This window comes from Spea bombifrons, chromosome 9 (genome assembly GCF_027358695.1).
Source record: "Spea bombifrons isolate aSpeBom1 chromosome 9, aSpeBom1.2.pri, whole genome shotgun sequence".
NCBI lineage: Eukaryota > Metazoa > Chordata > Amphibia > Anura > Pelobatidae > Spea > Spea bombifrons.
Window position 1 is genome coordinate 42,295,463 of NC_071095.1, and position 24,269 is coordinate 42,319,731.

General features: G+C 40.4%; 1 protein-coding gene across 1 annotated transcript; it reads left to right on the plus strand.

The window, feature by feature from the left end:
• The first annotated feature begins 217 nt into the window (after window positions 1-217).
• On the plus strand, window positions 218-18,140 carry TMEM62 (transmembrane protein 62). Its single transcript, XM_053475277.1, has 14 exons — window positions 218-446; window positions 787-898; window positions 1,988-2,125; window positions 2,296-2,341; window positions 3,607-3,748; window positions 4,414-4,538; window positions 5,205-5,327; window positions 5,898-6,053; window positions 7,017-7,176; window positions 9,304-9,417; window positions 11,811-11,895; window positions 13,294-13,398; window positions 14,320-14,438; window positions 17,732-18,140. Exons 1-14 carry the CDS (start codon window positions 255-257, stop codon window positions 18,056-18,058), a joined length of 1,944 nt encoding a protein of 647 aa, XP_053331252.1. The 5' UTR covers window positions 218-254; the 3' UTR covers window positions 18,059-18,140.
• Window positions 18,141-24,269: the final 6,129 nt, after the last annotated feature.

Here is a 24,269-nt window from a genome sequence, read left to right on the forward strand (position 1 = left end):
GTAATACTGTTACATTTCTTGTCTAAATGAAATAATGTGCAGATAATATACGTGATATGTAAGAATATGATTGGGAACACACATTCGATAAAGGATTAGACTAGTTATCCCGCCGCACACGGTCCTCGGACTGACCCCAAACAAGCATGCCGCTATAGCGGCCCCGGCGCATCTCTATGGTATTGCCGGTGCCGGAAGTGACTGCTGCGAAAGAGCTGAGGTTGACAGGTTTCCAGGTGAAGGGCAGGATTGGGATGCGGTGTTGGTGGGCATTGGGCGGGATGCTGAAGCTGGCAGGTGGCTTGTTGCTGGTGGTGCTGCTGGCACTGGCTCTGGGCAGGTACAGCTCAACACCACGCAGGGCGCGTTTCAAGAGGCGCCATATGGAGAATGACAGGGGACCGGTGCCCGGCAGGGAGCTCAGCAACATCTTCTGGGCTGTGCAGGTGAGAGATGGCTGGTGAAAAGGGGGTGATAGAGAGGACCGGGGGCTGAAGAAATAAGCCTGAGTGGGCATACACAGATAAACGTTGTAGAGGAATGCGAAAGACACACATGCTATAAATACATTATACACGTATATTGCTATAGAGAGAAATGTATATTGAGGTTAGTTTTATGATACGGGAGAAGCGTGCGCATATTTAGGAAAATCACTGATTCATTCGATTAATTTATAATATTCTATGGTAATTAAGATTATCCTTTAAAGGTTCTGTGATTGTGATATTCTGATAATAATATGCCTTGTGGGTTTGTAAGAAAGTGTGGCTTTGAATGACGCAGGTGACTGATATCCACGTCAGTAAGTTCCTGGATCCCATCAGGGTCTCGCAGTTTGAAAGCTTCTGCACAGAAAGCCTCCCTGTCATCAGCCCAGCACTGGTTTTAGCCACAGGTGAGTGCTTTCTATTTACAGGAAATACATTGCGGAAAGGATACTGCCACCTATCGGCGTGGCATGGAACGCTTCAAAATGCATCCTGATAACAACAACTACCAACAAGGCTGTGACCTATTCATAGCTGTGCATGTAACTGACAGACATATAGTACAAGAATCATGTATTTTATTTACATTTATAATTTAATATGCATTCTTAAAAACAAAAATAAAGAAAAAACACGCATTAGCTGGGAGCAGACACAAAGAGTTCCCCGCAGTGCATATGATGGCTGAAATGTCCCTTTAAATGTCCCTGTGTTACACTGCCACCAAACGTTCTGAGCTCTAGGAAAGAGTAACGTTGGGGGAAGGAAAAGAAGACAGAGTGACGTGGATCCCAAAGAAGGACTTCTGAATAGGGGGGTTTGGGAGGCATGAGAACAACAGTCTAAATTAAAATTTTAAGCAAACCATGGATTCAGTTTGAATCGGCTTTCACAGAGAGGTCAGAACTGTTATTGCTGTGTGCTGCGTCCAGCACATATACAGGAGGTAGAGTTTTGACATTAGAGGGAGCTATAGATTTGTTAGGCTTGCCTAACAAATATACAAACATCTGTAATGGATACAAACATCTGTAATGGATACAGACTGTAAACAAATATATACACACCCTATATAGACAAAAGTATTGGGACACCTGACCATCCCACCAACAGGGACTTTTAAATACATAGGCATTACTATGTATTTGCCCCCCCCCACACACCTATGCAGCTATAAAAGCTTCACGCTTCTGGGAAGACTTTCCACAAGATTTTAGAGTTTCTGTGAGAATTTTTCGAATTCATTCATTGGAATATTTGTGAGATTGTGTCCTGGCTCACAATCTCCATTCTAGTTCATCCCAAAGGTGTTCAATGGGATGGAGGCCAGGGCTTTGTGTGGGTCAGTCAAGTTTAAGATCATTTTATTAAGCCTATAAAGTATTGTTAAAACTAAACATTTTTATTTTGTAACACTATTGTTTTAAACAAGTTTAGTTGTGTGTGCCCATGTGATTTTGCATGCTGTTTTACTAAGACTTTAACATGTATTCAAGGGGATCTTACGGATGGAAAGACCAAGGATAAGATGGGCTCAGATCAGTTTGAAGTCGAATGGCAGATTTACCAATCTGTCCTGAAGAAGTCCCGGATTCTGGAGAAAACCAAATGGATTGATATACGAGGGAACCACGGTAGGTCTCCAGGGCTATATATTTAACTCATGTTCTGAAAGAAGGCCAACGAGTCACACATTGCTTGCCTCCATATTGTACATGGACTTTTTGGGTAGGTTTTAGTTATCTATTTAGTTTGAAGCTCAAAACCATAATCTGTTTTAAAATACTTTTTTCTTTTAATTCAGATTCATTTAACATTGCTGACCTGAACAGCTTTAAGAACTACTACAGGTAAAAAAATAAAACACAAAAGAGTTAAAATGCAGTTTACCTATACGATGTGTAATGGGCAATCTTCTGCCCACCTTACCATCCCTTTACTCTAACTTGCAGGCGTCTTCTAGACACTATTTATAAACCCAGCTTTACCCAACCCAGCCTAGCCACATATATCAATTGACTACCTACAGCATGTTCGTTTGTTTGGCAATCCGTGTGATTGCTTTGTATGTGTTTTTTTGTTTATGTGTTTATTTCAGGGTGGCAGGGTAAGCATAATCTATCAGGTTCCTGTCCCTCTCTATCTTCTCCCCCACCCACCTTTAAAAAGGCTGCCTGAACCAATCAGCAACAACCAGTAACTTAACAGTAGGACAGAGATTAGTGGGGAAGAAAATGCAGAGAACGAGAAGTTATTTGGTGTATGTAATTGTAAAGTGCTGGATTTGGGAAACATAATGGGTTAACTAAATATAGTAAATACCTAATTCAGCACTGTTTTTGCAGCCTTGTGTACCATCTCATCTTGGATTTCTGTGTGATATGTTTCTTTATAGACCAATAATAATTTCAGCAAAAACACACTGTCTTGCTAGACTGCAAGAGTTGCCAGGGCATGGAAACAATTGACACAGAAAAAACAGCAATTGTGGCTGTACTGTGTGTAGTGGGTTTGGTGATCCGCTCGGCACCACTTTCTTCTACATTCAGTCATAGTTTTGTAACTTTAGATGTACAGGTGAGACTTCATTCATACACGGAAGACTCATGTTTATATGGAAAGGTATTGACAGAAGAGAGGATACTGCTGCTGGATCTTTGGCATCCCCTGCCTGTCCGCATGGATTGGCATATGGGATTGGCAGTGTAACTGGCGGTTTCTTTGGTGGCATTATTAAAAATAATAAGGGGTCTATAGGGAAAAATCAACATAGTGACATAACAGGGTGCACACACAAATAAAAATGTGTGTGTCTGTGTGTCAATGGACAGGTGAGTACAGCTCCTATGAAGGTGTAATCTGAGAAAACAGTGGAAAAACCATGTCCAATTATATATTTGACGTATACTTTTTTGGAAATTATTGTGGCATTTAACCCCCCTCCTATGTGTGGAGACCCTGTGGTGCTGTATACTATCACCTGCATGCTTTTGGAACAAGCATCTTTTATTATTTATTTTCCTTTGTAGGTATTGACCTGTTGATAAGATTGTCTCCTATATATAACTACAGCAAAAGTGCAAAAATATAGCATTTGTTTTCAATATTTTTTAAGGAAATACTCTGCATGGCAGAAAGAAGGCTCTTTCCATTATGTTCACCGTACCCCGTTTGGGAATTATTCATTTATCTGTGTAGATGCCACCCTTACCCCAGGGCCCAAGCGACCATACAACTTCTTTGGCATCCTAGATAAGGTAAACTATGCAGAATTTAGCATTTGTGGGTCTAATTCAGATTAAATTCATTACACGCTCACTACAGGTTTTGTATTGTGACTGATTTTAGAAAGTTATCGCTCGCAGCAGTACATTTTCTATTATAAATTAATCTGTATTAATCTATTGTATTTGAGGGCCGTGTCAACATTCCCCTGGTGCTCAGAGGCTTAACAGCTTTTAGCTAGCTGATGCATGAGGATTAGTCCATTGCTTGAATCTAGGACAATTTTATTTTTCTTTAATTTGAAATCAGAAAAAGTACCTTATTTGCATATCTGCTGTAGAGTGCCCTGATTCTTTGTCTCTTAAATGCTTGACCATTGGTTACTCAGACATGTAGTGTAATACACAATAGTCTTCCCCTCAGTTTTCTTTATTTATATCGACCCATATGGTTGCTCCGAGCTCATCAGCGGTAGAAAAATCTGTGCATTTGAAGAATGCCTGTGCATTGTACCTGTCTGCGTTATTAGCAAGTGTATAGATCAAAAGAGAAACGAGTAGCATTGTAGAGTTGTTCAGCAATATGATCACAATGCTTTCCTTTTTACTTTGAGAATTGTGCATAAAACTGTTACTGGTGTTTACCAACATGTAATTTGTAACTGTCACTTCTAATGGTATGTTTTGTTCCTTTACAGAAACAAATGCACAAGCTTTCCACGCTGGCAACGGACAGCCTCTACAGCAATCACTCAGTATGGTTTGGTCACTACCCAACCTCCACCATTGTCTCCTCTTCCCCAGGTGTCCGGGCTGTAATGAGGTCAGGCTCCATGCTTTCATTGGGCTTCTAAAGATACAGAAGTCACAACAAACCACACATTGCGACTTTAATTTGTGTTTTAAAATGCCCCTGTCATTTTCTCTGTGTTGAGACTTGTGCTACCAGTCTTGCATCCAACAACCAAGTATAATTGCATGGAGAGCGGATAGTCAGCAGGTTCACACTGGTTAACAACCCTATTGTACAGACAATCCTTTCATCAATAACAAGGTACGGGTTGCATTCCCTGCAATCCATAGGGAGATTGATGTGACATAATGGGGGACATAAGTGAACAAACAGGGAGGCTTAGTCTATATCACGGAGCAGTGGCCAAAATCATGTGACCCAATACCATTTCTTTATCCCAGATTACATAGCCAGAGTTTTCCTGTTAGATGCTGTCATGACAATAAGCCTTACCTACAAAGTATTTTGAATGTCGAAAAACAGTTGGAAATACTGGTTACTTCATTGACAATGTTCTTGTTTCTTTTAAATCTTTTAGAACTAGTTATTTTCCATTAAGGCTGCATTTATCTCATGCTCCGTATAATTGGCAGTAATTTAAATCTTTTTTGTGTCTGTGGCAGAAACCACTATTAATGCATTTTTTCATTGGACTCTTAGTGCTGATAAGTGTAATATGCGTGTCTATGTTCCTAGTTCAGCTGTGGCGTATTTGTGTGGACACCTGCACACCCTGGGAGGGTTAGCTCCGGCCTTGCATAGTCAACATCAGCATGGGACCCTGGAGCTGGAACTCGGAGACTGGATGAGTAACAGAAGGTACCTGCTTAAGACACCACAGGGGAAAATATGTTTCTCCTTCTTCTGTAGACCGTTGGAGTAATAGTCTGTAAGAGATGGAAAGCTGCTAAAGGTTGTTTATCACCGACTTATGGCTGAGTGTAGTTAAAGGAGAGTTGTCAAGTTCCTGACAAGTTCTTAAACCGCTATGCAGCTTTGGATCTGCCATCTTGCTGTCATAACATTTTTTAAACAACTGCCTTGCCCTAAGACATTTCTGATAATAGCGTTATAGAAAGATAATCTATAGCAGTGTTGGCTCATGGACCTAGGAAGAGTGCAGTATGTATGTTAGAACTCCTTACCAGGGTCCCAGTGCAGTTTTTACCAAGAACCACATGGAAATAAAATATCATGAAATGAGCTGTAAATAATAAATGTGAATACATTTAATAAGAATACAAGTGCCATAAGGATTTACCTACTGGATTAACACACTGATTCATATTGGATGTGACATTTCCCCTCTTAAGTACAATAAATTTACTTACATGCATGCACACCACATAGAGGCTTCATGTGTCATCTTCTCTGTCTCTTCTGTACCAGGTACCGTATCTTCACCTTCGATCATGACATGTTTAGCTTTATAGATCTAAAATTTGAGGAGTGGCCAGCCATTCTCATCACCAACCCTAAATCTGCACTGTACTCAAATCCTGCTCAGGAGCCTTTAAGGAGGATCCAACTTTCTACGCACATCAGGTATCTTTGTATTCCATTATTATCTCTGAAACACAGACTGACGCACTAGAATTTACCATAGTTCATAGAATAACAAATCTCAGTATTTGTGCATTAGGTCTTAGGAGAAAAGGTCACTAAAACTTCCGCTGTGTTCTGATAAGTAAGTAAAGTGGTTCAGTTGACATTGTGAGTAGACAATGCTTTGCTATCTTGTTAAAAAAATAATTTATAGAAATTGCAGTTACTGTAGAAATTTGCAACACCATATTTTTGAAAGTATATCTGCTTGGATGCTTGTCAGTTCTCTCTACTTTAATTACATTTTAAAGCTCAAACTGTGATTAACAGCTTTGCAGAAAATCATCTCACTCAGTATGCTTTTAATAATAAGATTCACATTATAGTCATGGATACAGTGAAATAAGTGCTATTCCTACATCTTAACTGGAGGATGTCTAGCGCAAGTGCTAACCCCCTTCTTATTTAATGCACGCTTTCCCATCTTGGTTGCATATTATGGCTATAAGGTTTTGCCGAATTGACCGCAGATTACTCTTCAGGTTCATGTTCTTTGTGGGCTTGGTCAGCTTCACTTTGTATTGTATTTACAGGTCATGGTTTCAGAAAAGTGAGCTGCAGACTGTTAATGTAACATTTATCATACATAGACCTATATTTGATTAAATAATTTTATTTCTTAGCTTGCTTTTAATTAAGACACATGAAAGGGAGAGCATGTTTTGGTAATAGCTTCGGGTTTGCATAGGGTACAGTCATTAGGTCCATAAGGCCCTCCAGCTGTGGGTAAAGAGTTCAACTTTGCACTTAGAGTAAATAGATAGGAGCCGATGGTAAATTATATAATGAAGTACTTGCTTATTGTGGTAGGATATATGAAGGTAATTTAAACAGGTATTTATCATTGTGCATATGGCAAATATCTATTCATCGCAAGCTGATGTAACTTCCCACCCCTTTAAGAATCCTGGTGTTCTCTCCAAATCCCATCACCTCCGTGAAGGTGAGCATCGATAAAGTCATGCTGGGTGAGGCTGGCCATGTATCAGGACCTCTGTACGTCTTGGAGTGGACTCCTGCAGACTACGTCACTGGCCTTCATGAGATCAAAGTTCAGGCCAAGGTAGGATATCATGCGTTTGGTTTAGTTTACGGTTTTAAGGCCACCTCCTAGAATCACTACAGCACAGGTGCGGTCTCATCAGACATCTGTGAATCTCTTTATGCTAGTAATGCGTCCAGCTATACAACCCAACATCTTGCTTGCTTTATCCGAATCCCTATTGCATTGCCTGCTTACCATTACGTCCTTACAACAAATTAATTAACAACAGAAGAGAGGAGCTTGGGAGTAAAGTACATTTGCTTTTTAAGTGACGTGTCCATGTAACAGTTCAGAAATTCATTTATTTCTATGTTCTACTTGCATGAGCTGTTGCTTTTTAGTAATCATTGGCCAGTTTCACTTTATTCATAGGAACCAGATGTGTGTGTGTGCAGTACATCCAAAAACAGACTGTGTTAACTAGATGCTACATTTACATATGAAACCAGACTTTTAGAACTGCTTTCTCAAAATTCAGAATATACAGTGTGACAAAAACATGTCACTGAAGGCCATAAATGTCACTTCCAATGATGATAAGCAAGGTCTTCTTGGGCAATAAGGCTCAGGATCTATGTATTTTCAGCAAACCGTGCTTTTTTTTATTTTTTATTTTTTTTATGCACAAGACCACCATCTCCAAAATAAAATGGCTTATACTTTGCTGGTCTTGGCTGATCAGCCTAAGCACTCTCTACCTTATACCTCCTTGCCAGACTTGGCTAAGCCAGGCTCTGGAAAACCTCCCCAGACAATGCATACAAAAGTCCAAGCAGGTAACGCTTGGCTCACATACTTTCCTTCAGGGCTTTTCCTTCTCCTGGGAGCACAGAGGAACCGACTCCCTCTCAACAATGTCTCTGATTCTTTGGCTTGGGGACATTTAAATGTCCATTTCTTGTACCTGTTGCAGTGCTGGCCTACCCCGCTGTTCAAATGCTCCACCCAGAGCCGTCCTTAAGTGTTCTGGCGCCCTGTGCGGACTACTCCTCTGGCGCCCCCATCCCCAAAAAAATAGAAAGGAAAAAAATCTCCCCCCTCTGCCCCTTCTCACTATCTACCACCTCTGCCCTTTCTCACTGCCTTCCCCCATCTGGCCCTTCTCACTATCTACCCCCTCTGCCCTTTCTCACTATCTACCCCCCTCTGCACCTTCTCACTATCTACCCACTCTCCCTACTTCCTTACCTGCGGTGGGAGCGGGAGGCATCTGTCTTCCCGCTCTGCCGCTGTGCTCAGCATGAAACGCCGGCACCGGAACGGAGTCACGGAGAATGAGGGGCGCTCATTCACGAGCGACCGTTTTTTGTTTTTTTTTAATCTTTATTTAACATCCTCCGTGTTAAATAAAGTGGAAAAAACGTTATTTAACATGGAGGATGTTAAAAAAACAAACAAACAAAAAAACCCAAATGTTTTAATTTAAGTCCCGGGCAGGCGCCCCTGTTACCATGGTGCACTGTGTGGCCGCACAGATCGCACACCCCTAAGGCCGGCCCTGGTTCCACCCCAGGTACCCATACGCAGTATTTGCACATCATCTGTACATAAAATATGCACAAAACATCTCCCTGGGGCTGTACAGTGTCACAAAACACTTTGTACAGCTCTTACAAGTTACAACTGGTGAGACAGTAATATAAATTGTGCAACAGATTAATATTAAGGTACTGCTTCTGCAGTATTGAGTTCCTACTTGAGACACCCTGGTATATTGGTTCACCAAACCATGAGCTTGAAGTTGTTGGGTGACTGCATTCTGCTACTATGCATATGAAAAGGTATTGCAAATTAACCAACTCTAAGTAGCTCCAATTTTCCATGTCCCCAGTGGCTTCTTTCAACCCAGGGGAAAGTTGTGAGCATGTTTACATCGATCTTGCCAAGCTTCCAGATGTCAAGATCTGTGAGCTCCATGGCTATCCATATGGAGGAATGTAAGGTTTAGTTAATGAACCCCAAATCTCTGCAGACACATGCATCATTTACCCCCTTCCAATCCCTTGCGCTGCATCGGGATATTCCCTCAAGAATTTTAGGAGCTAGGAGCACACAGGTGAAAATGGCTTTTCGGGTTACAAGCACCGAACAGTGCGTATTTTTGTTGTTTTTTTCTGTGGCGAATCAGTGTATTATTTATTCCAGGATACAGCTGAAAACAGCCAGACAAGAAGCCATTTGTTCAGTTTAGAAGAAGATATATCTCTTAGCTTCAGTTTGCTTCCAACTCTTATTCTGCTTACCGACCATTATATCTTGGTAAGTAAGACATATATTTTTTTTAAAGGTGTGCATTACATGTAAAGTACTCTCCATAAAGGCACATGGTGTGTAATTTTTAACCAATTATTGTATAGTCGGGTGAGCCAGCCTGAAAAGTGAGACCGGGCGCCTTCTCAAACATTTATGGCCTCATTGTTGCCAATGAGGCTGGAGTGCTGGAGTCAGTCTGTGTGTATACTGTAGAATAGATGTGTATATGTATAGTGTTGAGTCGGTGTGTGTGTATACCGTAGTGTTAGTCAGTGTGTGTATATGTATAGTGCTGTCAGTCTGTGAGTGTGTGTGTATAAATGTATAGTGCCAGAGTCAGTATGTCTATTGTATTGTAATGCCAGAGTCAGTGTCAGTGTCGATAGTGTTGGAACGTGTAATTTGTTTATAGTGTTAGCCCGTGTGTGTGCGCGTGCATGTGTACAATAGCGCTGTGCTAGCTTGCATGGTGTTTGTTACCGTATGGCATTAGCATGAATGTATAGTGTGTGTTGTGAGCATAAGAGGTTTACGTGAGACTGTATGACGTTAGAATGTATGGCTAGACTGACCCCTAGGTCAGGAAACTAAAAAACATGATTGGGGAAGTCTTTTGTGGCCACAGTTTTGTTGTTCTGCAAACCCATTGTGTTACAGATGATCAAATCACCTGTGGCTAACATGGAGGGGTCACTAGGAATATACTGTACAGAAGACCTAAATTGAATTTCATTTAATTGCATGTGACAGTAGTAGTTGTCAAAAGCAGGACCAACCAAGTTAAAAATAGAAGTTATATTTACTTGAGAAAGTACCAAAAGATTGGTCATCCCTGTTTTGCAAATGTGGTCAAGAAGAAACCATTGATTCTGTGACTAAGTCTATGTATGTTTAATTTTCATGAAATCACAGAAATCTGTAACATTGTTGCAGTGGATTGGTCAGTGTTTTGTGAGCACGGTGAAGCTACGTTGCCTGTTATTGTATGTAACGTATGAGCAGCCCAGTGCGATGGATTATGCAGCACATTCCAGACTCAGATGCCTGGCATAACCATGAGAACAATAATGTTGTTGTATACCTCTTACTGGAAGCTACATCAGTCAGGCGATCGGTGATTCGGATAATGTCAGAGAGGCTGCAGCTGGAATGCAATCCACGCATTTAACTTGCCCATAAATTTACACCCCCCCCCTTTATAGACCTCAAGGTTCCTGATGAATATTTACTCCAAGACTTGAATAAAACTCTATAGCATAAATCATTTTAACAATCCAAGTCGTATATAGCAATGTAGAACAAGATCTATTTGGTACTAAAAATAAAAACAGAACAAAGTTTGGATTTAGTAGTATAAGGTGTGTTGATAAAATGGATTTGTATATTATAGAAGTGACTTGTGATCTTATATATTTAATTATTTCACATAAAGTGTATTTTTTGTTAACTTATAGTGGCATATGTATATTATTGTATCATTATTATTATGTTTTTATTTTTAAGTGCCAACAAATTACGCAGCACTGTACAATGTAAAGGGGGCGGTTAACACATACGCTTGCGTACAAAAAAAAAATAAAGTACGCTCTCTCCAGGTTCTATGTTTTTACATATTAGGACATAATAACAATCATCTGTTCCTTTCTGGTCTTAAAATTAGGTAAATATAACCAGTAGCATAACTACAGGGGTTGCAGCAGTTGCAAGTGCGACAGGGCCCGGGCGACTCCTCCAACCATTTGTTCCTGTCTCTCTCTGTAACGCTTCTAAATTGTTCAGAAAGGGCCCTTCTGACCTGGACTGCGCTGGTCTCTCACAAGCTGTTTGGGGGCAAAGTAGCTGCTCTCAAGCTATATGGGGGCAAAGGTGACATTGAGGGACCCTGGGCTTGTAGAGTCTGAGATGTATCTCTTGGGGTGTTTTTTTTTTTTGCAACTTCTCTGAGCACTCCTGGGAAGATTGTCTTGAATGTTTTCACTTTTGAGTAATATTGAGTGATGGCCTTTATAACCCTCCCCGGATTGATGGGCAGCAACAATCGCTTCCCTAAAACCGATGCCCCATGGCGTTGTGTTAACACACCTGAATGCCCCAGGCCAGCAGGCCAACTGCTAAAACTTTGGCTTTGGATTAATTATTACATCTATGATCTATTTTTACACATGTATCTATGGTTTAAAGCATGGTTTAAAGCATTTGGGCTTTATACATCATGCCTCCCACACCAAGGAATTAATGGACAATTACAGCAATAAATACTGTTAATTGTCAAGTGACACTATCTCTTTAATTCAAGGTTCTTTCATTCCTTGATGATGTTGTATGATTATAGCTGGTTTGAAAACTGTTTTCTGTGATGAAAATGAAACTCTGTTAAGGGTTGTTGGAATTCTCCCCAGGGGCAAGTGCTGTTTGTACTGGCTGTGCTGAGCCAAATCACCGTGCTGCTCATATTCAGGTATAAGAAGAAACCAGTCCTTAAAGGTGGGTGCCAAACTATTTTCTATTTAGATGAAAGCGGCTACACTATCTATGTTCAATTAATAGTGCGGAAACCGTGCAATGCTTTATTCTGACAAGTATCCCAATCGGCACAATTGTGTTTCATTAACAAGGACCTGATATTGACTAGGACCTTTAGGTGATGCTCATAGGATGACAAGGAACTTAGATGGCTCCATATAATTCACAAGGATCTTGCAGGTGTTCATTGTGCTATGATTTTATGTGATTCGTACCTTTGGAAGGTGCTTATAGGGTGACCATTAGATTGGGTAGTGTGAGCTGGGATCAGGTAACCACACAGTCTCAAGGTTTGAAATACCACATAAGGCTGAATTTTTTTTAGAAATTGTAGTCCTTTTTATTAAACAAACATAAATAAAACAAACAAAAAGAAAAGCCTTGCTCTCTGAGCACTTACTGACAAACAGCCACTAACTCTCGTTGGATGGCTTACCCGCTACCAACAAACACATTTAGCACAGACCTTTTTGTTTAGGAACCGTTCAGCAGATTCTTTAGGAGAAAAATGCAGTCTCACTCACTGCTTGTGTGTTTCTCACCTGAATAACTCACAGGGCTCCTTTTTGTAGCAGCCCCCTGCTGCTCATTGGTAACAGGTGAGTAACAATCTGAGAGAACCAGAACTCCTGGACTGGCTTCATCACCTGCTGCAAGTAAACTGTGGAGTGGAGCACTGGCCCTCCCTTCTCTCCAAATGCTCCACCCCAGGGACCCAAACATAACTACAACATTACCATTATTTTGTTGGTAAAAAAACATTCTCCCTGGGGTTATCAAATACATTGCACTGCAGTATTTTCTTAGAAATATATATGTTATCCACCACCATGCCCGGTTCACTGTCACAGTAGTTATAGAACAACCTGGAATTCTTGTGTTGGATGACGTGGAGAGTTGGCCATTTGGATAAACATTTTAGTGGGAATCTGCTATATCCCCTGAATATCCATGCATATAATTGATCGGTTTATTAAAGCAGTTTGTGGATGTGTAGAATATCTAGATAGGGGCCCATTAATATCCTGTTTTTCTGTACAGTGTGCAGATTTTTAACTATGTAACCTATGACCGCACAGTGTCTAGCTACAGTGGGTTATAATCAATATTTTAGAAAAAAAAGCAATTATTAAATCTAATAGATAAATACAATACAAGCGGCACTTTTGGAGCCTATGCTTGGCTATCTTCTGAAATGTGCTGAACCACAAAGGTAACCTTCGGTGATTTTTGTTTGATGCCAGGTGAGGTTGGTGGAGTGTAATCTAGTTCCTTAAGATTGATACCTAGAATGTTTAAGTGATAAACCTTTGTTTTAACCAGTCCTTGTCCCAATTTTCCTCACATGATTTTTTCCAGGGCCTCCCGGATTTCTTGCACTAACGTCCTTCTCTGTACACGTGATGGGCAAAACCAACACTTTCTTTTATGCCATCTTGCTGCTGAACTTGTACACTGCGGTTGGTAAGTAACAATCTCTCAGGAAATAAGATGACTAAACGTGCATTGGGAGAAGCTTTTACTTTGTGGGTACTGTAATGCAGCCACCAAATGTCACTGTGTGTTGGACTCACATCTCTATTCTCAGCTGAGCAGATATGAAAGAGTAACTCGAGTGGTGATGAGTAGGCTTTGTCGTTCATATGCACCATGGGCGACTTAAAATATTTTCCTAGCTTTATCTTTTTGACAAAACTAAAATTGACACACTACCTAATGTACTGATTTGTCTTAGAGGGAGATGCTCACAAGCTTATGCTCTAGAGGATATTGGGTATAGAGAAGCATAAGGTATAAAGAAAGGGGGATAGTCCTGTTGCTGGAAGTTCTAGCTGCAAAGATGGTGTCTCTCTCTGAAGAGGTGGGTTTTCAGATTTTTCTTGAATATTTAGAAGGAGCATGAAGGCTGGAGGTTCGGTGGAAGTAGGTTCCAGATGTATGGGGCAGCAGAAATGAGGACTTGTAAGCAGAAAGAGGTGATAAGCACGCATGAAAGACTTCATTTCAGTAAAAATGTATATCGGAGCAGGCTTTATATTTTGGTACAGGGATTTTAAATTTAATTTTTGTTAATAGGGAGCTGGTGGAGGGCTTCACCAAGAAAGCAAAAAGCATAGTGTAAAAAATATAAGCCTAGCAACATTTTCATTAGTTTGCCATGGATATAAGGACACTTATGAAATTCTGCACCCGTATCTTTTCAGTAGTTAAAGGGCCAATATGATTACCCTACCGTGGGAAGAGTACTATTACAAGACCAAAGACTGTTTAGAACTCATTCTCTGTTTCCAGTTTTTTCCAAATTCAACTTCACCCTACAGATTAATTTGTATGATTGATTTATATACGATTTCATAATTTTTGCTTCTCTTCTCAAACGCTTAGGTCCCTGGTTTATCGGTGAGATAATAGATGGCCATATGGGAGTATGCTTTGCCTTCGGAGTGATTGTTGGAGGACATTTTTTACAAGGGAGCCTGACGTACTTTGTTGGAATATCTCAGGTTTGAACATTTATTTCTGTTGCGTTGAGCAATGACTGTAAACCACTTGACACATCTGTCAACAGCCAGTTTGTTGTTTCACTTTCAGGGGGAAGGGTTATTTAGAATATCCTCACAAACGCTCAATGATGTTTGAGCTGTCAGTACTAGTCAAGAGGAATTCTAGAAACCTGACCCATTATGGGGCTTTGAGGGCCAAAGATTAGTACTGCTGATTGTGACAGGCCTCCCTTTTCCTTGGGATTTTTGTCAAGGATCTTGGGTGTAACCACAGTCTTCTAGGGTAAATTAAGTCCAGGACACATCCAGCTCAGCTTCAATGTTTATTTTAAAGGAATAAACAGCAGCGGTTGTAAGCAGAATAACAGTCTTTGCTTAGGACAAAACAGGTCACAATTTACCATCAATATGGCTTTGCAGAGAGAAACCACCCCTCAGTTTATCAGCTCTCCTAGCTGGCATAACAGTGGCTTCCTCCTCTGAATCAGGCTCAAACCCTTTAACCTTCTGCCTGCTAATTAATTAGCCACAGGTGAGCTGTTACTTAGCCCACACCTGTGGAGCTCCTGTCCAGAATGCAGGCTCTGGACTGGATCAAAACAGCAATTAGTGCTGTTGGAGCACTGGCCCACCCTGCTCTTCCAGGTGCTCCGCCCCAGGGACCCTTACCATGTTTTGCAAACTGCCAGTAGTGCAGTTTGTAAACAAACAACATATTTCCCTGGGACATATTTTAACCCCTTAAGGACCGGGCTCATTTTTCGTTTTCTACCCTGTGGGACCGAGGCTGTTTTGACACTTTTGTGGTGCTTGTGTTCAGGTGTAATTTTCTCCTCACCCATTTAGTGTACCCACATAAGTTATATATTGTTTTTTTCAGGACAAGATGGGCTTTCTTCAGATACCATTATTGTGATCGTATCATCTTATTTACTATAAAAAAATAAAAAAAACATGGTGAAAAATTGAAAAAAAAGACATTTTATGACTTTTATTTGAAAAATCTTTTACTCACCTAAAAAAGCAAGTAAAAAAACTAGCTAAATAGATTCTACTACTTGTCCTGAGTTTAGAGATACCCAATGTTTTTATGTTTTTTTGCTGTTTTTTGTAAGTTATAGGGCAATAAGTACAAGCAGCGTTTTATGATTTCCAAATCTTTTTTAACAAATCTGGTCAGTCTGCCTCCATCTCCTCTTTGGAACATCTTTGAAGCTGGTTAACTCAATTTAACCCATTCAAACCATATATTTTTGAAAACTAGACACCCCAGGGTATTCCAAATGCTGTAATTTTAACCCTTTCCATGCACCAATTATACAACTACACTTTGTCAAACTTTGTAATAGTAATTTTTTTTATTTTTTTTTCCACACAAATTGTACTTTAGTTATAGATATACAGGTTCTGGTCTATGCCACTGTCTAACAACACCCCAATGTGTGTTCAGGAACATCTCCTGAGTACAGCGATACCCCACATGCATGGGTTTGTCAGATTGTTTGGCTGGTAAAAGGCTACTTTTGGGGCATGCGTAATTCAGGTGGTCGTTTGGTCATTCTGCCTCCATCTCCTCTTTGGAATATCTTTGAAGCCGGTTAACTAAATTTAACCCATTCAAACCATATATTTTGGAAAACTAGACACCCCAGGGTATTCCGAATGCTGTTATTTTAACCCTTTCCATGCACCAATTATAGAACTACACTTTGTCAAACTTTGTAATAGTAATTTTTTTCACACAAATTGTACTTTAGTTATAGATATACAGGTTCTGGTATATGTCACTGTCAAACAACCCCCCAATATGTGTTCAGGAACATCTCCTGAGTGCAGTGATACCCGACATGCATGGGTTTGTCGGGTTGTTTCAGATTTAAAATGCCACATTTGGGAAGTGCGCTTTTTTTCTCCATTTTGGTCAGTCTGTACTTATGCCCTATCTGTGAGCTAGGCCACTCCAATTTACCCCATCAGCCATTTTTTTTATATATTAGACACCCCTTGGGTATTTGAAGTGCTTTTATTTTAACTCTTTGAGATTTTTGAGAAATTTTAGCACTTGCTCAAAATAATAAACTTTATTTTTTTATTTTTTTTTATTTTTTTAATACTTTTTTTATATTTTTTTTTTACACATTTTGCTGGTACTGGATGGTTCATCTAGTGACATCACTGCATAATTATTTTTAAATGTTAGCACATTTTTTTTTTTTTTTTCCATTTTTTTTTTTTTTTTGAATATTTTACTAATCACATAGTGATTAGAAAGCTGGGCTCCATTGACTTGCATGGTTGAATGCAGTACCTGTATTCAACCAGCAAGTGGAGCCAGTTCTCTAGAGGGTCTGGAGACCCTCTAGCGAACTTTTTCGTCTCTCTTGTTTTATTTCCCGGGCCGCCGCCATCTTACTTGATGGCGAAGATCACCGGCAGCTGCGGCTGTGACCGCTCTCCGGAGCGGTCACAGCCCACCTAAAGGTAAGTGTTTGGTGTCGCTGGATGCCTCCTGATCGAGGCATTCCAGCGACACCATTTAAGTTTAGGAGGCGATCGTTGATCGCCTCCTAAACGCTTTTAAAACGGGCGTCCGCCGCCATACAATGTATGGCAGCTGTTGACGCCCCGGGGAGGGGCCAGACATGGCCCCCGATGCCGATCTCGGCCTTGCTGAATGCCTCGACATCGAGGCATTGCAGCAAGGCCGTTTAAGCGAAGAAAGTGATCCTTGATCACTTTCTAAGCTTATTTAACTCTTTGACGGTTCAGGACCGTCAAAGGTCATTTAGTGACCTTCTTGTCATGACGGTCCTGAACCGGCAAAGGTCGCGAAGGGGTTAAAGCAGGCTACTATTGACCAAGGCTGGTCTAATATACCTGCCATCTATCACTTTACCACACCTTTTGTCACATGATGTAGACTGTTTTCTAGGGCTGTCTTTTTCATGAGCTGATTTCTAAATCTGTTGTGAAGGCTCTGTCAAGATGTCTTATCATAAAGTCTGTGGTGTTCTCAATCAGACTAGAAATCGCTATTTGGGAACTGCTTCTTCCTTCTGGTTCCATCCAATGACCCTTCTGTAGTGCAACACATCACCTTATTGAAAAGGTGCTTAAAACCAGAAAGCGAGGCAACATATTTTCCAAAAGAGAAAATAAATCTTGTATACTTTTTTAAGACTTAAACGACAAGTTTTTAAAATTATTTTTGTTAGTTTGTCTTGGTTTAATAATCGTATATTCTGGTGTTTTTTGTTGTTAATACATAATGTCTTTTTTGTGAACTGTTGCAGTTGGCGTTTTTCAACTTCCCCATGATGGCGTACGCGTGCTGGTGTCTGCTGCTTCGATGCCATGGTCATGGCTTCTGTTCCCATCTGCGATACAGCAGGAAGATCATCTACCTGCCAATCCATTTGGTTGCATTTCTCCTGCTGGCCTGGCAGGTCTACTCTTGTGTCTTCCTGTTGCTGACCTATGGGACCTTAGCAGTATTCCTCTCACCCATGAAGCTGTGGCTTGTGGTGGCTACATTAGTAATGTACAGGAAATTATGGATGTTCAATTCCCCTGAACTAAGAGCTTATATAACAGAACTCAAGAACTGTCAAAGCTCTTGACTAGAGTTCTAATTAATTACACGGGTATCTTATTAACTGCTGGAAAAAGAACGTTAGTATAAAGTCCCAAGTACTTGCAAAACAGTTTATTACTGACATTCATGACTCACGGTCACAGTAATGATTGATAGCACAGAAGTTACCTCAACACTTTTTTGAGTAGCATACTGACGTACAATACAAAGGAAATATGTCAGATTATAATGTCTGCAATATACTTCCAGGTTTCTAACATCAAACCATGAAATTATTTACATAGATGTGTGAATATTGGATGTATTACAGAAATGCATAATGAAGTGGGTGAAGTGAGTGATCCCATGTAGCTTTATTATTGAAGGACACTATTGTAAATGCTGGATAAAGCCCTATTTAGTATGCTTTTAAACCTGAACAATATTTCAATCTTCTAACTAAAAACCCATTTTAGTTTGGTCTCTAAAATAGAAAATCTGTTTCACAGAGTCTTAGTTCATTCTTCTCAGTACGCTGCAGATTGAGGAGGTCACCAAATTGTTTTTTTCTAAATTTTGCTAAATTGATGTAGTTTCAAAAAATGCTTGTAGGTCGAATATTCTGTTAAAGGTAACAATGGACAATCTAATTGTTTTAGTGCGTGATTTTTTTTGCCAGGTCCTATTGGCATCTAATGTCACAAAGTTCAAGCAATTATCAAACCATGTCCATTTATATTAATGATTTGAAAAGTGATCCTTTGAGTTTCAACTAAGCCAGCGATCAGTGAATTCCGTCAACGCTGTAATTTTCAGATTTCAAAGGGAGGCAGATCATCTGTCTGCAATGTATCATTGTACTCCCTGATTTCTGAGCTGCTCGAACAACCACAGCAATCTACCGTATTTTGCCTGGAGCTGTTAAGTCAGCAACTAAAGTGCTGCTCTTGAAAATATAGGTCTAGTTCCGGATTATAAAGTACTTCCCTTGCATTGGAAGTTCCCCTGTTGTATTCATCCAGAATACATCAAGTTAACTTGATACTTAGGATTGTGCAGAAACATAATGGTGAAACCTAGGCTTTCTTTCTCAGTAAAGTCCAAGTTCTAATTCGGCCCATAAAGTAGTCCAACCAGTACTGGAGCTTTGTATTTAATGGTTGGCCAGTTGGTGTGGCTGTGTCTTTCCTTTTTTTATGTGAAGCAGCTGCTATGTAATTCTATGTTTCAAGCTCATATAACATTTCCCATGTTTTTAATTGTTGAAGGACAATCATTTATTGTTTACATTAGCCTGAATAAGTTAGAATTCTCCATATGGTGTTTTGTTGCCTTAGTGGATAGTATGACTGGTGGGTAAGTAGTTCTGGACATGGGAAGGGGATTTCGCTTAAGATAGTTCTGAAAGTGTATATCAGGCTGAAAGTATGACCGTGCTCTTTGGCACCCAATCCTTGCAGCATCCTTATGGAAGCTCGTCAGAGAAAGAGTTAACGTCTGCCATGCTTTGTCCAGCTCACCCAACTTCACTGGATAAACTTTTTTTTTCCTTCCCGTTATGCAGCATAATTTTATTTCAATGCTGCTGAAACCCCTCTCACCTGTTTTTGCCTGTTTTTTGCCGTTCTCTCCCCCCATTACATTTTACACTTTTTTCTATCGCTCTCCTTTCCCTGCTCCATTACATTGTTCTCTTTTTTTTTTTTTTGCGATCTCCCCTCCTGAACGGCTCAGCAGCCCTTTTAATGTAGCCCTATCAGTTTTCATTATAGATGAAAATCTTGATTGGCATTGTTTGCAATGTTAGTTAATGTTTTTAAGAAGTTTTTTTAAGAAGTTTTGCTTTATAATTCCATGTTTCTCTTGGAATTTACATTTTAACTGTCCCGGAGTGTGTCGAAAGCCTTTCCCTAAGCTCATGGGTAATAGTAATTACAAGGTGGATCCTGTAGAAATGTGTTTTAATTTATCTAAAAATGTGTACTGCATACTAGAGGCATCATAACTAATGGTTTCTGTTTCATTTAACATGTATTATAGATGACCCACTAATGAAAACCTTCAGTAACTAGGAATAAAGGCTACGCGTTTCTGCTATTTACATGTTCTCAGTGGGAAATTTAGTTAAGGGTCAGGCTGACCTGCAATCAGACCTGTTGACTGCTATGTAAAATAAATATGCAATATGTGGCATTAAAGCTGCTCTGATCTTCAGCAGGTCAAGTATAGAGTAATAGCAGCTGGACTGCTGAAAGTCAACACTGCGTATACTATGGGTTCTCTAAAGTTTTGGACCACCTAATTCGTTCTGTGTTGCTAGAAGGCAGGTGCTTCTTCATATCATCTGTATCATATATCCAAAATGCACGTACTCCACTCATCGTATAGCAGTCCTGTGTTCTTGGGGTATTAAGGGTGCAACCTTATCCTTTGCTGTAGAAATAGATTTACTTCATTTGGTGCAGAGAAAATAATTTCTAAAATAGAGTAAAGGAATAAAAATCCTGTTTCTTGAATACTCACTCGGGGAGCCCTGCATTGCAGTTATACATGGCATACAATCGACATATTGGTGAAACACAGCTTCCCCTCTATATTGTTAACCCTGTGAGCGCTAGCAGATGAGCAAACCTTTGATTGAATGATGTGTGGATTACCTGGCTCTCACGCCACAAACTCGCATAACTTCTAACATCCTCACCTATTTGAGCCAATGATTGTTTCTCAGATTCTAATGCTGTGCTCCATCACCCCTGTATCCAAATTATGGAATAAAGTTGGATGAAATATACAAGAATGAACAGATGCTGGCAGTATAGTAATCTCTATATTTAATCCTCTCTGCACATTTACAGTATTAAAATGGGTTGATTATGTAGTTTCATAATATACTCACATGATACACATTATAAAAATACAGTGGTCGTTTTTGTGTTATCACTTCTTGAAGGCAACGTTACTAAATATTATGTATTATGCTCGTGTTCAATGTACATATTTGTTGCTTGTTATAGCACTGTATACAGTATATTCCCATTTCTAAGGAAGAATGCATATAACTGTACTCTGTACTTTCATATGCATTCTTCAAAAACCAAGATAAAAATCACACACCTGAAGTCTGTATACATAAGCTGCCTTCTTCCTCCTGCCCGCAGGTGCCATGATTCTAGCCATTGATTGGCTGCTTTAAGCAGCCAATCTGTGGCAGGAAAGTGCTCTCATTGAAATCTGGGGGTCTGAACCCCGTCTGCAGCTGACTGGCGATAAGTACATCACAGACCTCTCAGTTATTATATGGATTACAGTGCATGATGGCTGTTGTGTCCCATTAATTATAATAGTTTTATAGTGATCTTATTTTATTAAAATGTCTTTTTGTTTCGTTCTTTCAGTCCTCCAAACATGTTATTGTAGCTCATCTGGAATATTAGTGTTTTGTTTACATGGATTTATGTTTGCTGCAGTTCTGTGTGAATCAAAAAGTTATATTTTTACGTTAATTGAAGTTGCCTTTTTTATTTGGAACTAAATTGATATTATTGGCCAAGGCTATACCTTTGGTATAAAATAATTGCAGTTTGACACATATAACCTAACCCTTGACAGATATTATAGGGTTTTAATCACTTTATGAACTATACTACTATTTATGTAATTGTGAAAGTTCTATTTTTTTAATCAAAATTAAAGGTGTTGAAAAATGTTTGCGTTCCTTTGCTTCTTTACTAAGTTGTGTGCAAGAACTACCGGTACATTTCATTCCAAATGAATGCTGACGTTATAGCTGACTAAATGTAATGGGGACATCACCAAGATCTATAGCTTCAGGTTCCCATTGACTTAGTCTGCACCCAACAGACTTTCCACCAAGCTGCTCATAGTTCTGTGTGCCAAAAATCTTGCACATGTCGGGTGGTTAATCCTGGGGCTGAACTTGCCACCTTGTTTGTCTCTCCTTATGATCAGGAACTACAGCCGCCAATATGGTTAGCAATTCTTTAGGGCTGCAACAACTAATCGATAAAATCGATAATAATCGATAATGAAATTCGTTGCCAACGAATTTCATTATCGATTAGTTGAATCGATTATTATCGATTATAAAATGAGGGTTTTTTCAGAGCAAACGCTCTGAAAAACACCCCTCATTATATAATAGTTTAGTCTGACTCACAGCAGCAGCTCCTACTTACCAGTCCCTCCCTGTAAATCACTGTGACAACTGGCCCCGCCCCCTTCCTTCTCCCAGAAGGCCAGAACCACATGGCTGTGACACTCATCTAACTGTAAGTATAAAATTAATATTTGGGCTACTGAAAGTCAGGGGAGGTGGGGGTTAATTTAGGGGCAGTTATGGTTAATGGGGTGTTTAGGGTTAATTTAGGGGCAGTTATAGTTAATGGGGTGTTTAGGGGCAGCTATGGTTAATGGGGTGTTTAGGGGCAGTTATGGTTAATAGGGTGTTTAGGGTTAATTTAGGGTCAGCTATGGTTAATGGGGTGTTTATGGTTAATTTAGGAGCAGCTGTGGTTAATGGGGTGTTTGGGGTTAATTTGAGGCAGTTGTGTGTTTAGGGTTAATTTAGGGGCTGTTGTGGTTGACTGGGTCTTTAGGGTTAATTTAGGGGATGCTGTGGTTAATGAGGTGTTTAGGGTTAATTTAGGGTAGTTGTTTTGATGGGGTATTTAGAGTTAATTTAGGGGTAGTTATGGTTAATGGGGTGTTTAGGGTTAATTTAATGATGAGGACTGAGGGTTAAATTAATAAAGTTAACTTAAGGTGCAGTTAGAGATAAAGGGGGGCAAACTAAGGGGAATCTAAATCCTGGGGGCAGTGAAGAGTAACCCATTACTTATTTATAAAAGTATGGTGTCAGTGTGCTGTGAACAGGTCTGTGACTCTATGAGGGGACTATGAGATATCTGGGGGGTATAAGGCATATCTGGGGAAGACAGAGTGACATATCTGGGGGTATAAGGCATATATAGTATATAAGGCATATGTGGGGAGGGCAGTGTGGCATGTCTGGGGAGGACGGAGTGGTGTATCAGGGTGTATAAGGCATATCTGGGGCCACAGTGGCATATCTGGGGGTAGAGTGGAGTGGTATATATGGGGAGGGCAGCGTGGCATGTCTGGGAGGCAGCGTGGCATGTCTGGGGAGGATGGAGTGGTGTATCAGGGGGTATAAGGCGTATCAGGCACAGTGGCATATGTGGGGGTCGAGTGGCATATGTGGGAGGCAGCGTGGAGTGGCATATGTGGGAGGCAGCGTGGAGTGGCATATGTGGGAGGCAGCGTGGAGTGGCATATGTGGGAGGCAGCGTGGAGTGGTATATGTGGGAGGCAGCGTGGAGTGGTATATGTGGGAGGCAGCGTGGAGTGGTATATGTAGGAGGCAGCGTGGAATGGCATATGTGGGAGGCAGCGTGGAGTGGTATATGTGGGAGGCAGCGTGGAGTGGTATATGTGGGAGGCAGCGTGGAGTGGTATATGTGGGAGGCAGCGTGGAGTGGCATATGTGGGAGGCAGCGTGGAGTGGCATATGTGGGAGGCAGCGTGGAGTGGTATATGTGGGAGGCAGCGTGGAGTGGCATATGTGGGAGGCAGCGTGGAGTGGCATATGTGGGAGGCAGCGTGGAGTGGCATATGTGGGAGGCAGCGTGGAGTGGCATATGTGGGAGGCAGCGTGGAGTGGCATATGTGGGAGGCAGCGTGGAGTGGCATATGTGGGAGGCAGCGTGGAGTGGTATATGTGGGAGGCAGCGTGGAGTGGTATATGTGGGAGGCAGCGTGGCATGTCTGGGAGGCAGCGTGGCATGTCTGGGAGGCAGCGTGGCATGTCTGGGCTCAAATGTGCATAAATTGGGGGGGCTGGTTGGGAAATAAAGACAAGAAATGCATTTTATCAAAGTTTTTTTATTCTGCTGTTTGTATTTAACATCATTTGTTTATTAAATTATTTTAAATAAATAAAAAATTTACATTCATTTTTTTTATCCGATTAATCGATTAATCGACAAAATAATCGGCCAACTAATCGATTATGAAAATAATCGTTAGTTGCAGCCCTACAATTCTTACCCCTAGCTTTGGAATTTATCAGATTTCTAGTCTTTTTTGTAATGAGGGTAAAACTCCACTCATCATAGTGTGAGTGTTTAAATTCCACCTGATCCTCATGTATAATATAACTGTATAAATACCTATATTTGCAGTATTAAAAGTTTGAGATAAAAGCATTTGAGAATCAA